The sequence below is a fragment of the Siniperca chuatsi genome, linkage group LG11, assembly GCF_020085105.1.
Source record: "Siniperca chuatsi isolate FFG_IHB_CAS linkage group LG11, ASM2008510v1, whole genome shotgun sequence".
NCBI lineage: Eukaryota > Metazoa > Chordata > Actinopteri > Centrarchiformes > Sinipercidae > Siniperca > Siniperca chuatsi.
The window spans coordinates 9,182,203-9,192,913 of record NC_058052.1 but is presented as its reverse complement, the minus strand read 5'-3'; the positions used below and the strand labels follow the sequence as shown (position 1 = coordinate 9,192,913).

Genomic DNA, 10,711 nt, shown 5'->3' with positions numbered 1-10,711 from the left:
GCAAGGAATTTCAAGAATGATTTAATTTATAGCTCCGTAATTCGGTGATATTATGTTCAAATATGGACATAAACTTGTTGGAAAATAAGAAGGATGCTGTCTGTTCCAGGACACGCCCTGTCGCTGGAAAGTGCTCTCTCCATCGCGCAGTCTAGTCTAGTCTACCAAATCGCAGGCTGTCTGTTTCCCTGCGCTTAATGCCACTAAATGACAGCCAAAAACTTAAAGTACAGATAATATCAGTCTGTCAACCGGCCCTTTTCCCTCCTTCAAAGCTACGCCGGGGCATCTCCTCCTGTTAATCTCGGCAAAGAAAGAGAGGCTCTACCTACCGGGCATGTCTGCTAGAGGTGAGTATCTTTTGCCGCAGAAGCCTTCATAACAGTACATATAGAGGAAAAAAAGTCTCTTATTTTGGGGGAGGAGGAGGGTCTTGGTTCAAGGATGGATGCAATGGGTAAGAGAGCCCATTTGCGTCGTATTTCGGGAGAGTGAAGCTGTGATAATGACACCGTTGTTGTTGTAAGTAGGTTACACCGGTGCATAACTGAAACTACAGCTTCCACTGCTGCAGCCCTTTGTAGACAGCCTACAACTTATTTTGTTAATATGAACACTTTGCACTCTGGTACAACCTATAAATAGATCACACTTTAAAAAAAAAAGCTGTTTCCTTTGACATTTGACATTATCTTTAATCAGGGATGATACACATCAGTTAAAGTTGAAGGCTGCACACACCCTAATTGTTGCCTTAATTAAAGCTCTTGATGGAGGACTGGTAGCAAGTGGTGTGTATTCTTAATTGACTGGTTGTGATACAATGTAGTGAAATTTGAGGGTAAGCTGGTGAGGTGACTAAAAGTACTATCTTTTTTTTTGGAAAAAAAGCAACAAAAATGTAAACTATATTTACATTTGGTGCAACAATCTCAACCTGTCTGAGTTCTGAAGATGTTTTCATTTCTTGCTGAGCATGAAACAGCTGATACCTGCAAACAGTGCAGGCAGGGACTTGTTTTTCGTTCCCATCAGGTGGACCTTTGTGCTGTCCTGGATTTGTGTCAGGCGACTGTGCTCTCTGGCAGAAGAGATAAAGAGCCTCCAGCTGTTCCTGCTATAGGTTGTGATCAGATGGTCTGACTGCCTGATTGAGAGCTGGATAGAAGCAGCAGTTGCAATATTAACATGACCTCAAGGTTATTATGTCAAATCCGCAGTTGGATTCATCATGATGGGCCTGATCCTGTTATTGGGTAAAACATCAACCTTTTCTAAAGAAGCTCAAGCTGTACAGTATGTCACTCTCCTTCCGGCTCTGTATGCCCGAGCCTGTGTATCACTGTGGTGGCGATCGATGGAGCTCAGAGCCCACCGCTTGACAGCCCCCCTGTGGTACATAGATCTGATTAGCAGCTTAAACCCCTGCAAACAGCCAATCATTATTCATGAGAATTAACTGCCCTGCACCCTACTGTTGTACGATTGTGAAGTGCCAATTATCTCTGTGTTGGTTAGGGTCTATGTAGGTTATTTATTTATTATCACAGAATAAATCAGGCACATTGACACAAACACCATGTTTCAGAAGTATTTTTCTGTAGATAATAATTCAGAATATTTGTGGAAATATACTGTATCTTCTTCCCATACTTTGAAGAGAATTTGCATGCACGTCCCAATATGTTTTGGGCAGTCAGAATGTATTTTGAGTGATTTTTGCCATGTTTTAAATGGCGTCTAATTGATTAATGGATTGACAGAAAATGAATGGGTAACTATTTTGATCATCGATCAATTGAAAGTCATTTTTCAAGCAAAATGCCAAACATTTCCAGCTTCCCAACTGTGAGCATTTGCGGCTTGTCTTGGTCATATGTGATAATAAAGTTAATATCTCTGGGTTGTGGACTGTTGGTTGGCCAAAACAAGCAATCAGAAGACATCAAATTGGGCTTTAGAAATGGATGATTTTCTGACACTTTATAGAGGAAACTATTAATCGAGAAAATAATCGGCGGATTATTTAAAAATGAAAATAATTCCTAGTCGCAGCCCTAATGTGGATTACTGGAATGAATGTTCATTATCCCTGAGCCCCCTTTATGTTCAAGGTATCAATATATAGTTGCAGCCTCAGCCTTCATCGTTGACCTCCGGTTGTATTATTCTATATATTCTACCATCCAGAAATCTATAGGCAGGGTGTAAAACACGTTAGCGAATTGAAACATTTTCCTTCCCAGCGAAACAGGAAGTTACAAAAATGTCTCAAATGACTACACTTTTCCCTCCCAGTATACATTTATGATTACCAGCCCCTCCCTTGGGTGTCCAGCAAGCATCAGCCATTACTGTGCTCTCAGTCTTGCAGTCGCCCCCCCACCCCTGTTATCAGCACAAGGCCGTCAGCTTTTACCTTGGTAGTGATGTCCTTCCATTAGCCACCCCGCCCTGTAATACACCCTTGGGGGCAGAATGCTCAATCTGGGCCTTTCACTGTCATCATATTTCCTGTGCTGTTTTCTTTTGTCTAGAATCTCTAAACATGATTTTAAAAAAACCAAAAAACTATTATTTATTTATTTTTTATAAAGCCATTATCCGAGGGATGTTGACAGAGCACATACTGTATATTATTTCAAGAAACGCTTTCACATTCATTCCAACCAGTGAGCTGCTTACCATTGGCTATTGAGCAATTCGACCAGAGCTACTGAAGGATAAGTGCATTGTTCAAGGTCACCTCTGTAGTGGCATTTGAGGGCGTTTCTTATCGAATTCCTCCATCTACAGTACATTCTCCCTCTTGGTCTGGGAAATCACCTTAAAACCTAGGACAGTTATGCCATTTAGCATAATCTCTTCATTTATTTTTATAGTTTGCTGTTCTGCTCTACTGCTTAGGTTGGCTATTCATGCGTGGGTCAATTTACTCTTCATCTTGGTCCATTTAAGACATTTGTCTCAGCTCCACCGCAGAATCTTAAAACAACATGTTGGACGGCAGAGTTCTCACATGTGCGGGCCAACGTTGTTCATTCAGTTTCTGCTACTCTTGGGCTGTTGCATAAGTTGGCATGTCATATTTCATATATTGTATGATTTTATGGACCTTTTTGAAGGCATTGTAGTGAAGTAGTAAAGTGTGCTGAATTCATGTATTTTAGGTGTTTCCCCTCTTCCTAATGACTTTTTCAACTAAATCTCAGCAACATGAATCAGAGTTTACGAGGTTTCATTGTTAAAACAAAAGTATGTTTAGGACGGTGATAACAATCAATATGCAGCCAAACATTATTATATTAATTTATAACTTATTTTCATGTAACTTTGCAAATCACTACTACTTATTATAAGTTGTAGGGTGAATGTAAGTCATAAAGAGTTATGTCAGCGTAAAGAAATTGGGGATAACTTCACTTTGGGGGCCATGCTTCCCTGTTTTGTCCCTTGTTGTGCTTTTTTCCAGTAATCACATCTGAAAGTAATCATTGCATTTGGATGTCTGGATAGCTTTAAGTGACTAGCAGCAAAGAAAGTCCTCCCCCTGACTCCTGGTACATCTCCAGTTTTGCCCTGCTCTGACCTCCTTCTCTGCCTCGCTTTTTCCTTGAGCAGGGTTAGCACATCCTGCACACCGTACCTGTTACACTGCAGTGTAATCTGGATGATCAATGGTAGATGAAAAAGGAGGCATGGCTGCATTCTGCAGTAACATAATCTGATGCCTCATCCTTATCCGACCACTGGAGAGGGCTGCTCATGCTCCGACGGCACGACCCTCTGCATCAGCACTTTTCTCTGTCTTGTGTGTGTGTGTGTGTGTGTTTATATATACTGTATGTGTGAATATGAGGGTTGGTGTGCGTGCGCATGCATGTGTCCTGGCAAAAGCCTGAATAATTGATGAGCAGGGGAAGGAGTAAAAGCGCTGCCGGACAGGACGGTGTGTGTGTGAGTTTGTAGAGATGGGGGAGAGGGATACAGTGTGGCAGGAGCCTGGCTACGATGGGCTCTGCAACTACGCCCAAAGAATCACCTCCTGCTTCGGACTGGATGGTAAGACAGGGAGAAACGGATAAAGAGGAGGGGGGGGTGTGTTTCTTCTAGCGTGGAGCAAGATGCAGAAACGGCAGAGGCTATGAAAATGATTGGGATGTATTTTGTGAGCGATGCAGATTTGTCTGTGCGCAGCGACAGCAGCCTTGTTTTCTAAACATGTATGTGTTGATTTGCGAGCGTGTGGGTAGTTGTGTCAAAGCTACCACAGAGCGGATGACAATTGGAGGGCAGTGCCTCACTGCAGCAGAATAGCATGTCCTTAGTTACTCTCAGGTGTCTGCATGCGTGGGTGTAAGAGTGTGCGTCTTCTTGCTTATGCCTCACTATCACACTTCTCTCTTTTCTCTGAAACGAAACTCCGGCTTTCTGAATGGGAGGATGAAGGTGTGCTTGTAAGCGGAAACCTGAATTAAGTCAAATGAGTTAAATACTGTATTGATGTAAATAGTAGATAACTCAGCCAGCCAAGCTCTAGCCATCCTGATTCTGTGCACCCTCTCAGACAAAGAGGAAAGTCATTAAATTTGAAGTGCAGGCCAAGCCCGACATCTCCAGACTAAAGGGATATTTTGTGCTTTGTCATTGTCTGCTGTTCTTTTTTTTTATGATGCCTACGTACCTCAATGATTTATTTAATTTTGGTGGGAGAAAGTAGATAGCTGTGATTAGCTATATCTGTTCGATGAATATCAGATGTCATGGAAGGTTTTTCTTCTTTTCTGCTTTTAGTTGTTAATCTGTATGTAAGAGACAGTCCTGTCTTAGCGGCGCAATTTTTTAAGGTTTCAAAATATCAAAATGTTTTCAGTTGTTTTACAACATATCAGAGCACTGTGGGGTTATCTTGTTTTTGTGGAGTTTGCTCAGATTCTCCCTCCATCATCTATCTTTACACCTCCCGCCAGGACATGTTGATGACTCAAAATTTATTTCATGGCGAACTCACATTTCCAAGGAAGGTGAATGCATCTTTGACTCAAGAAAGAGTGCTTGTAAAAATTCAATAGCTAGATGTTGGTTATACAGATTTGGCTTGTCAAGAAAACATTCTGGAACTCATTGCAGAAACAAATTTGTCCCAACATTAGATGGTTTGAAGATTAAAAACTCAGAACATGCCTTCTTACTAAGTTACATCTTCCAAAATCCTATACCCGACAATTTCACCGGATAATGGAGAGCCACTGCTGGCATTTCCTCTTCATCTTTTATTGTGAAGGATCCTGCTGATGATTAACAGCGGGTCAGTGCATTGTTGGCTGTTGGAATGACCTTGCTGGTTGTTGACCTTGTAAAGGACTGGCAGACTCCCAAGGCAATCTACCTAAGTATGTCTTGGATCACTGTGATGCTATACACTGATATGCGTCCATTTACTCCATACTGTACATGAACCCACCTTAAAGCAAAGTACATTCACACAAAAGCACACTTTATGAACAGAATGGAATTTAGATGCATCTAAAATGCTTTCTCAGAGAGGGCTTACTTTGACCAAAAATGTAGCACACTGAAAACAATGTATTTTTATTTTAGGAAGGTCTGACAGAATCTCAGCTCTTTGGACAGATGTGAATAAGCAGAGCAGTGACTGGGGTGCACATGAGTCACATCAGGTGTAGATACTCCCACCGTACACTGGGCCAACCTGATGTAGAGCTACCTAACCCCACCCAGAAGATAATCATAGGCTCGACGTCAGCCCTAAGCTGCTTAAGGCACCAGGCTGGTTGGGCTGAAGACATTCAAAGTGTAAGCTTCTTTCCCTGTTTCCCACTCTGCTCTACCTGCAGCGGAGTGCTTTGACATACCTGCTGCCTGCTGTTTAGCGTCTCCACCTCAAGGTGGATATCAGCACTCCACTTCTTACATCCATTGCCTTTCTGAAGTGACAGGTGCAGGGATCCTAACAGGAGGAGTTTCCACTGGAGGCCTCACTGGATATTGCCATGATTTTATGATGCGCTGCTGTGAAGTCGCCTATCAAGCGCTGGCTCCTTTGTTTCCGCTTTGTACCTCTATGAACACCCCGCGTTCTTGATGTCCAATGGCGATTGGATTTTAGAACGGGTCTGAGCCCGACCCTGGCCGACGTCTACCTGCAGTGCTTCACTCTTCTCTCTGGGACAGTTGAAGGGGAGCAGGGCACCATGCCCACTCTGCCCAATCTCAACAGCCTGGGCAAGCTGTGCAGCTCCAGCCGCAGCCACAGTGTCGACCGCGTCCGGGTGAAACGCAAGAGCTCGGTCAAGCGCATGTCCATCATCGAGGATGGGCATGTGGCTGAGGTCCTGTACCTCATTCCTAAACAATACATGGAGCAGCTGCCCTACCTCGACCCAAATGACTATTATCTGAGTGAGAGGCTGAATGATGTCGCTACAGGTAGGACAGGGGAAAAGATGTATCTAGATCTATCTTTATGAAAAAAAAAAAGATTCACCCATCTCTCATTACAGCCATCCATCCAAGCTGCGGCTGACTTGTAACTGTAACACCAGTCAGCTTTAATGATGATTGCCTAATCAATGAGTAATAAAAACTGACCATTAAAATGCAAAAATGTTCTTGCATGAATTTAGCAAGTACATTGTTCTACTTTTAGACATGCTTGATTGAAGTAACATTTAATTGTATTATTTCTTTCCCTGTCATCTGCTTTCCCCCCTTCAACAGTTGTTTGTTAATACCACGAGGGGCTGTTGTTTTAGTCCTGTATTGCAGTTTGACTGCTCTGCTTTGTACTTTGTGAGTAGGTGTCTGGAAAGTGACTTGATTAGATGTTGCTCAGTGATTATTGTATTTTAATTGGATGGCAGTGAGTAATTACACCTTTTCACATCTGACCTTTGCACAAGTTACGCAACCATAACTCCCCAACGCCAGAAAGTGTTACTGCAAATGTGAAATTAATCACCGTCCTCTCCATAGTTATATAATGCAAACCCATATGCAAGGGCAGACCTGCTGCATTTTGCCAAGCAACAGTACATGAGGAAGCGACATGGTGGCTTATATCAGGATTACAACATGGGCATGAGGACAAATCGAGATTTCCAGACCTTATGTATTCTCTGACTGCGTGCCAGGCACAGTAGTAAAATCATCATTGCTTGGGACTTAGCTGTTTGCAAATACCCGAGACAGCAGAAACTCCTTCTGTTTTGGAGTTAAAGTTTGATTTTGACTAATTGCCCAGGTTAAAAGAAGGTTTGTCTCTGCCAGCTGACCCTAGAGCAAAGATCACAGCGCTCAAGGCTTATGTTAGCCATTTCATTTCTTCAGTGAGAACTAATATCTAATTTTTTTTTTCCATGACTTTTCTGAGACCCAATGTCTGGAAAAAACATTGTTGCAAAACTTTCAAACTCACAAAGACACAATAGTCATCATTTTATTCACCCTTAAGCTTTTCTGAAACCTCTCTAGTGTTGAACTGTAAACCAACAAAGCTGAAACATTGTGTTCACTGTTTCTACACTATAAACAATGCTGCTTTATTTTACTAGTTGAGTGCGATGTTATCCAGAGGTCACTAAGTGATCGATGATACCTCAAAGAATATTCTTGTGGATTGTAGATTAACAAATGTGGTTTACATGTTTGTAAATTGTCGAAATACTTACAAAAAGAAAGAAATGTTAAATGAACGTTGTAGAGAAAACATATTTCTGTGTATTCAGGGTAGCTACAACACAGGAATGTTAATGTAGCATGGGTGAAATACGCTTTGAAGAAGTGAACCTGGTTGCACAGGATTGCTGTTCAAAAGGTTCTCACTGTTTTGTAACCCATTTTAAAATAGAAACAAGCTGGTTAAGTGCTTGTCATTATCCAGAGACAGATAGGCAGGTCTGTCAATGCTCCAAAAGAGTTGTGGGGTTCATCCTGTTTATTAATATTTTCTGTCATGCTATGTGTGTGTTGGATTTGTAAAAATCAGCAAATCGTCATCCAGTGCATAGGGTGTGTAGCTAACATGAAGCACATGTATGTTCTGTATGCATTTGTGTGTGTGTGTGTGTGGTTGTCTGGCATCCTACAATCCTAGCTTTAATCCCAAGGATAACTCCACACAAACCACTGTTATTTACTGTAAATGTGACCTCTTGCACTATAATGTCAGTCTGGCTTAACTACTCAAGGCAATAGTCTATGACTGTAAATCAAATGGCATTTATTACTGTCAATGAAATGCACACGCTATGTGATAACAGTGCTTAATCTGCACTGATGTGAAGGCTGTGCAGTGTATAGTTCCCTGGCCAGGTTATTAATGGACAGTCAGACATGGATCATCCACAGGTGAGCCAAATACAGTAGAAACCTTTCATCCATGGATAATAGGCTTTGCTACTCAGGAATTGCTCTTGGCAAGCCTTATGTAGCATGAATGTCCAGCAGCTCCTACAGAAGCGAGATGATAATAGGTCCATTAAAGCATTATGAGAAGACACAATAACAGGACATCTTTGTGTTGCATTTAGCAGCTAGTAGCCACACTGTAAACCTCTAATCTTCTTAAGGAGATGGCTTTTTTAACAGCTAACAGTTGGAAAACAGGTCTGATTAAATAGCCACTCAAATCTTTGGTCTTCGCAAACTCATTACATGTTTCTCTCCCTTGATAATAAAAAAGGGTGGAGTGCTGCAGAAATGTCTGCTAACTATTTTTACCATTTGCCTCACTGGCATGTCTCCATCGCCCGATGAGAAGAAAACGCCCCTGTGGAGGCTGATGCATGTTGCTGGGTATCCAGCAGGTGGCACAGTTGCCACTGCAGTGGATGAATGCATTCTGAATGCATAATGGGCTGCCTGCATCAGCAATTATAGAGCTGGTGCTGATGCAAAACTGTTCCTCCCCCTCAGCTATAGTGAGGTGTTACTGGTTAGTTAGTCAGCCTTGAGTGAAATACTATTTGTAAATAATTCCATACATTTTGTATATGTGGGGAGCAGATGGATGAGCTTTAGCATATAAGCAGTGCGGTTATAATACTAAGACAGCACAAATAACAAGCACCAAAAAAAACAAAGCGACGAATCACGTACAAAAAGTCTTTACTCTCAGTTTTGTTTTGTTAGTAGGGTTGACAAGAAATGTCACTCTTCCATACGGTCATTTCACCGGCAGATGATATAAGAGCTGGTGTGTTCACCAGGCTCAGCCGGGAACATGCTCTCCCGTTCTCTCTGTAATTGGATTCCAGAGGATCCACTAAAGATATTAATACAAAGCTCATGCTAGAGAGCACTGTAAGTGTGACCTTCGACCTTAAATGGCCCTCTTCTTGCCCTCGCATGAAGTCCTCATACAGTACATGGCCTGCTGGAAGCGGTGCGATTATTCACAACTTAGGTTGTCACTCAAGGTGAGCCTGGCTTTACTGTATATTATCAGGTTGAAAGTGTTGATTGGATCTGATTAGATAACCCCTATTTTCTATCATTACTGTACTGTAGATAGTATTCTCAAAAAGCGCATTTAGGCAACATTTTTTGAACTGTGGATAATGTATTAATACTTTTATTCTTTTATTTTATTTCAATTATTAATTTTGGTGCTTGGTGCTACAACCACCTCCAGTTACTGTCATGAAATATCGACATTTCCAAGAAGTCAGTCTTTTATTCCTTTGGCCCTTATTTTATGATTTTGAGGCTTTAAGTCCATTTGTCAAATGCACTAAGTTTTGTTTAACTGAACCAATCTTTCAGCGCAGCCCTGTTGTAGTGATACAAAGTCTTTGTTGAGGTGAGTGTTATACTGTACAGTGATGTGGTGAAGAGTTGTTCCCAGCAAAATTCAGTTTGTTGAAGTTTTTACACCTGGAATAGAGTTTATGTTCATTTTTAGGGTGTCATGAATTCACATCATACCACACAGTTTGCAACGGATGTCAAGCTGATGTGCTGTGAGGACAAGCTGTTACTACAGAAAAAGACAGATTTTTTATGTATATGGTGATCCTTATGCCTCAACAGTCTGTGTCACAGTTTATCTTTACATGCATGTGTGTCTTTAATAGCATGTGATGTGTGTGTTCCTGCATTATTACTCTAGTGTGTGTGTGTGTGCTTAAGGGGGTCTGTAATGGGAATTTGGGGTTACTGTTTTTGGTCACACAGAAGCAGCAGCGGCAGCCACCTGGTTGCTGCAATGAGGAGGCGGCTGACACAACAGAGTGGCTGAGAGGGAGCAGAAGGGGAAGAGGGAGGAGGAGGAGGAGGAGGAGTGGGCAGAGGAAGAGGAGAGGGAGGGAGGAAAACAGGCAGTCGGGAGGCAAACCCCACGCTGTAGCAGTGTTTTCAGGAGGAGAGCTTAGCAGCGCCTACACCTCTCTCTCTCTCTCTCTCTCTCTCTCTCTCGCTCTCTCTCTCTTTCTCTCGTTGGTGTCTCGGCTCTCTTTCTTGCTCTTCAGTCTTGACTAAAAAAAAGGAACTAGCAGCTCCTGTGTTGCTGGTGATCGATACCCAGAGCCTTTTCTGGTGCAGATTTACCTGGATTCATGGTCATGGTCAAAGAAAAAGGTATTCCAGTGGTCATGGTTTAGAGAGTGTGTGTGTGTGTGTGTGTGTGTGTCAATGTGTGTGTTTTTAGGGGATTTGTTTTGCTTGTCGTGCTGCCTGCAGTGTGTGTAGC

General features: G+C 42.2%; 1 protein-coding gene across 7 annotated transcripts in view; it reads left to right on the top strand.

Annotated features, from left to right (window-relative positions):
* Nucleotides 1-98: 98 nt before the first annotated feature.
* Nucleotides 99-10,711, top strand: part of ablim1a (actin binding LIM protein 1a) — a 39,691-nt gene continuing 29,078 nt past the window's right edge. Inside the window, exon 1 of one of the 7 annotated variants that reach the window (XM_044214451.1) lies at nt 99-350. In XM_044214451.1, the coding sequence (XP_044070386.1) occupies nt 338-350 (13 nt within the window). In that variant the 5' untranslated portion in view covers nt 99-337. Of the gene's footprint in view, nt 351-3,772; nt 4,063-5,863; nt 6,451-10,344; nt 10,600-10,711 lie in introns of those variants that run through there. The other 6 variants (XM_044214448.1, XM_044214454.1, XM_044214444.1 and 3 more) reach the window with 6 other exon arrangements.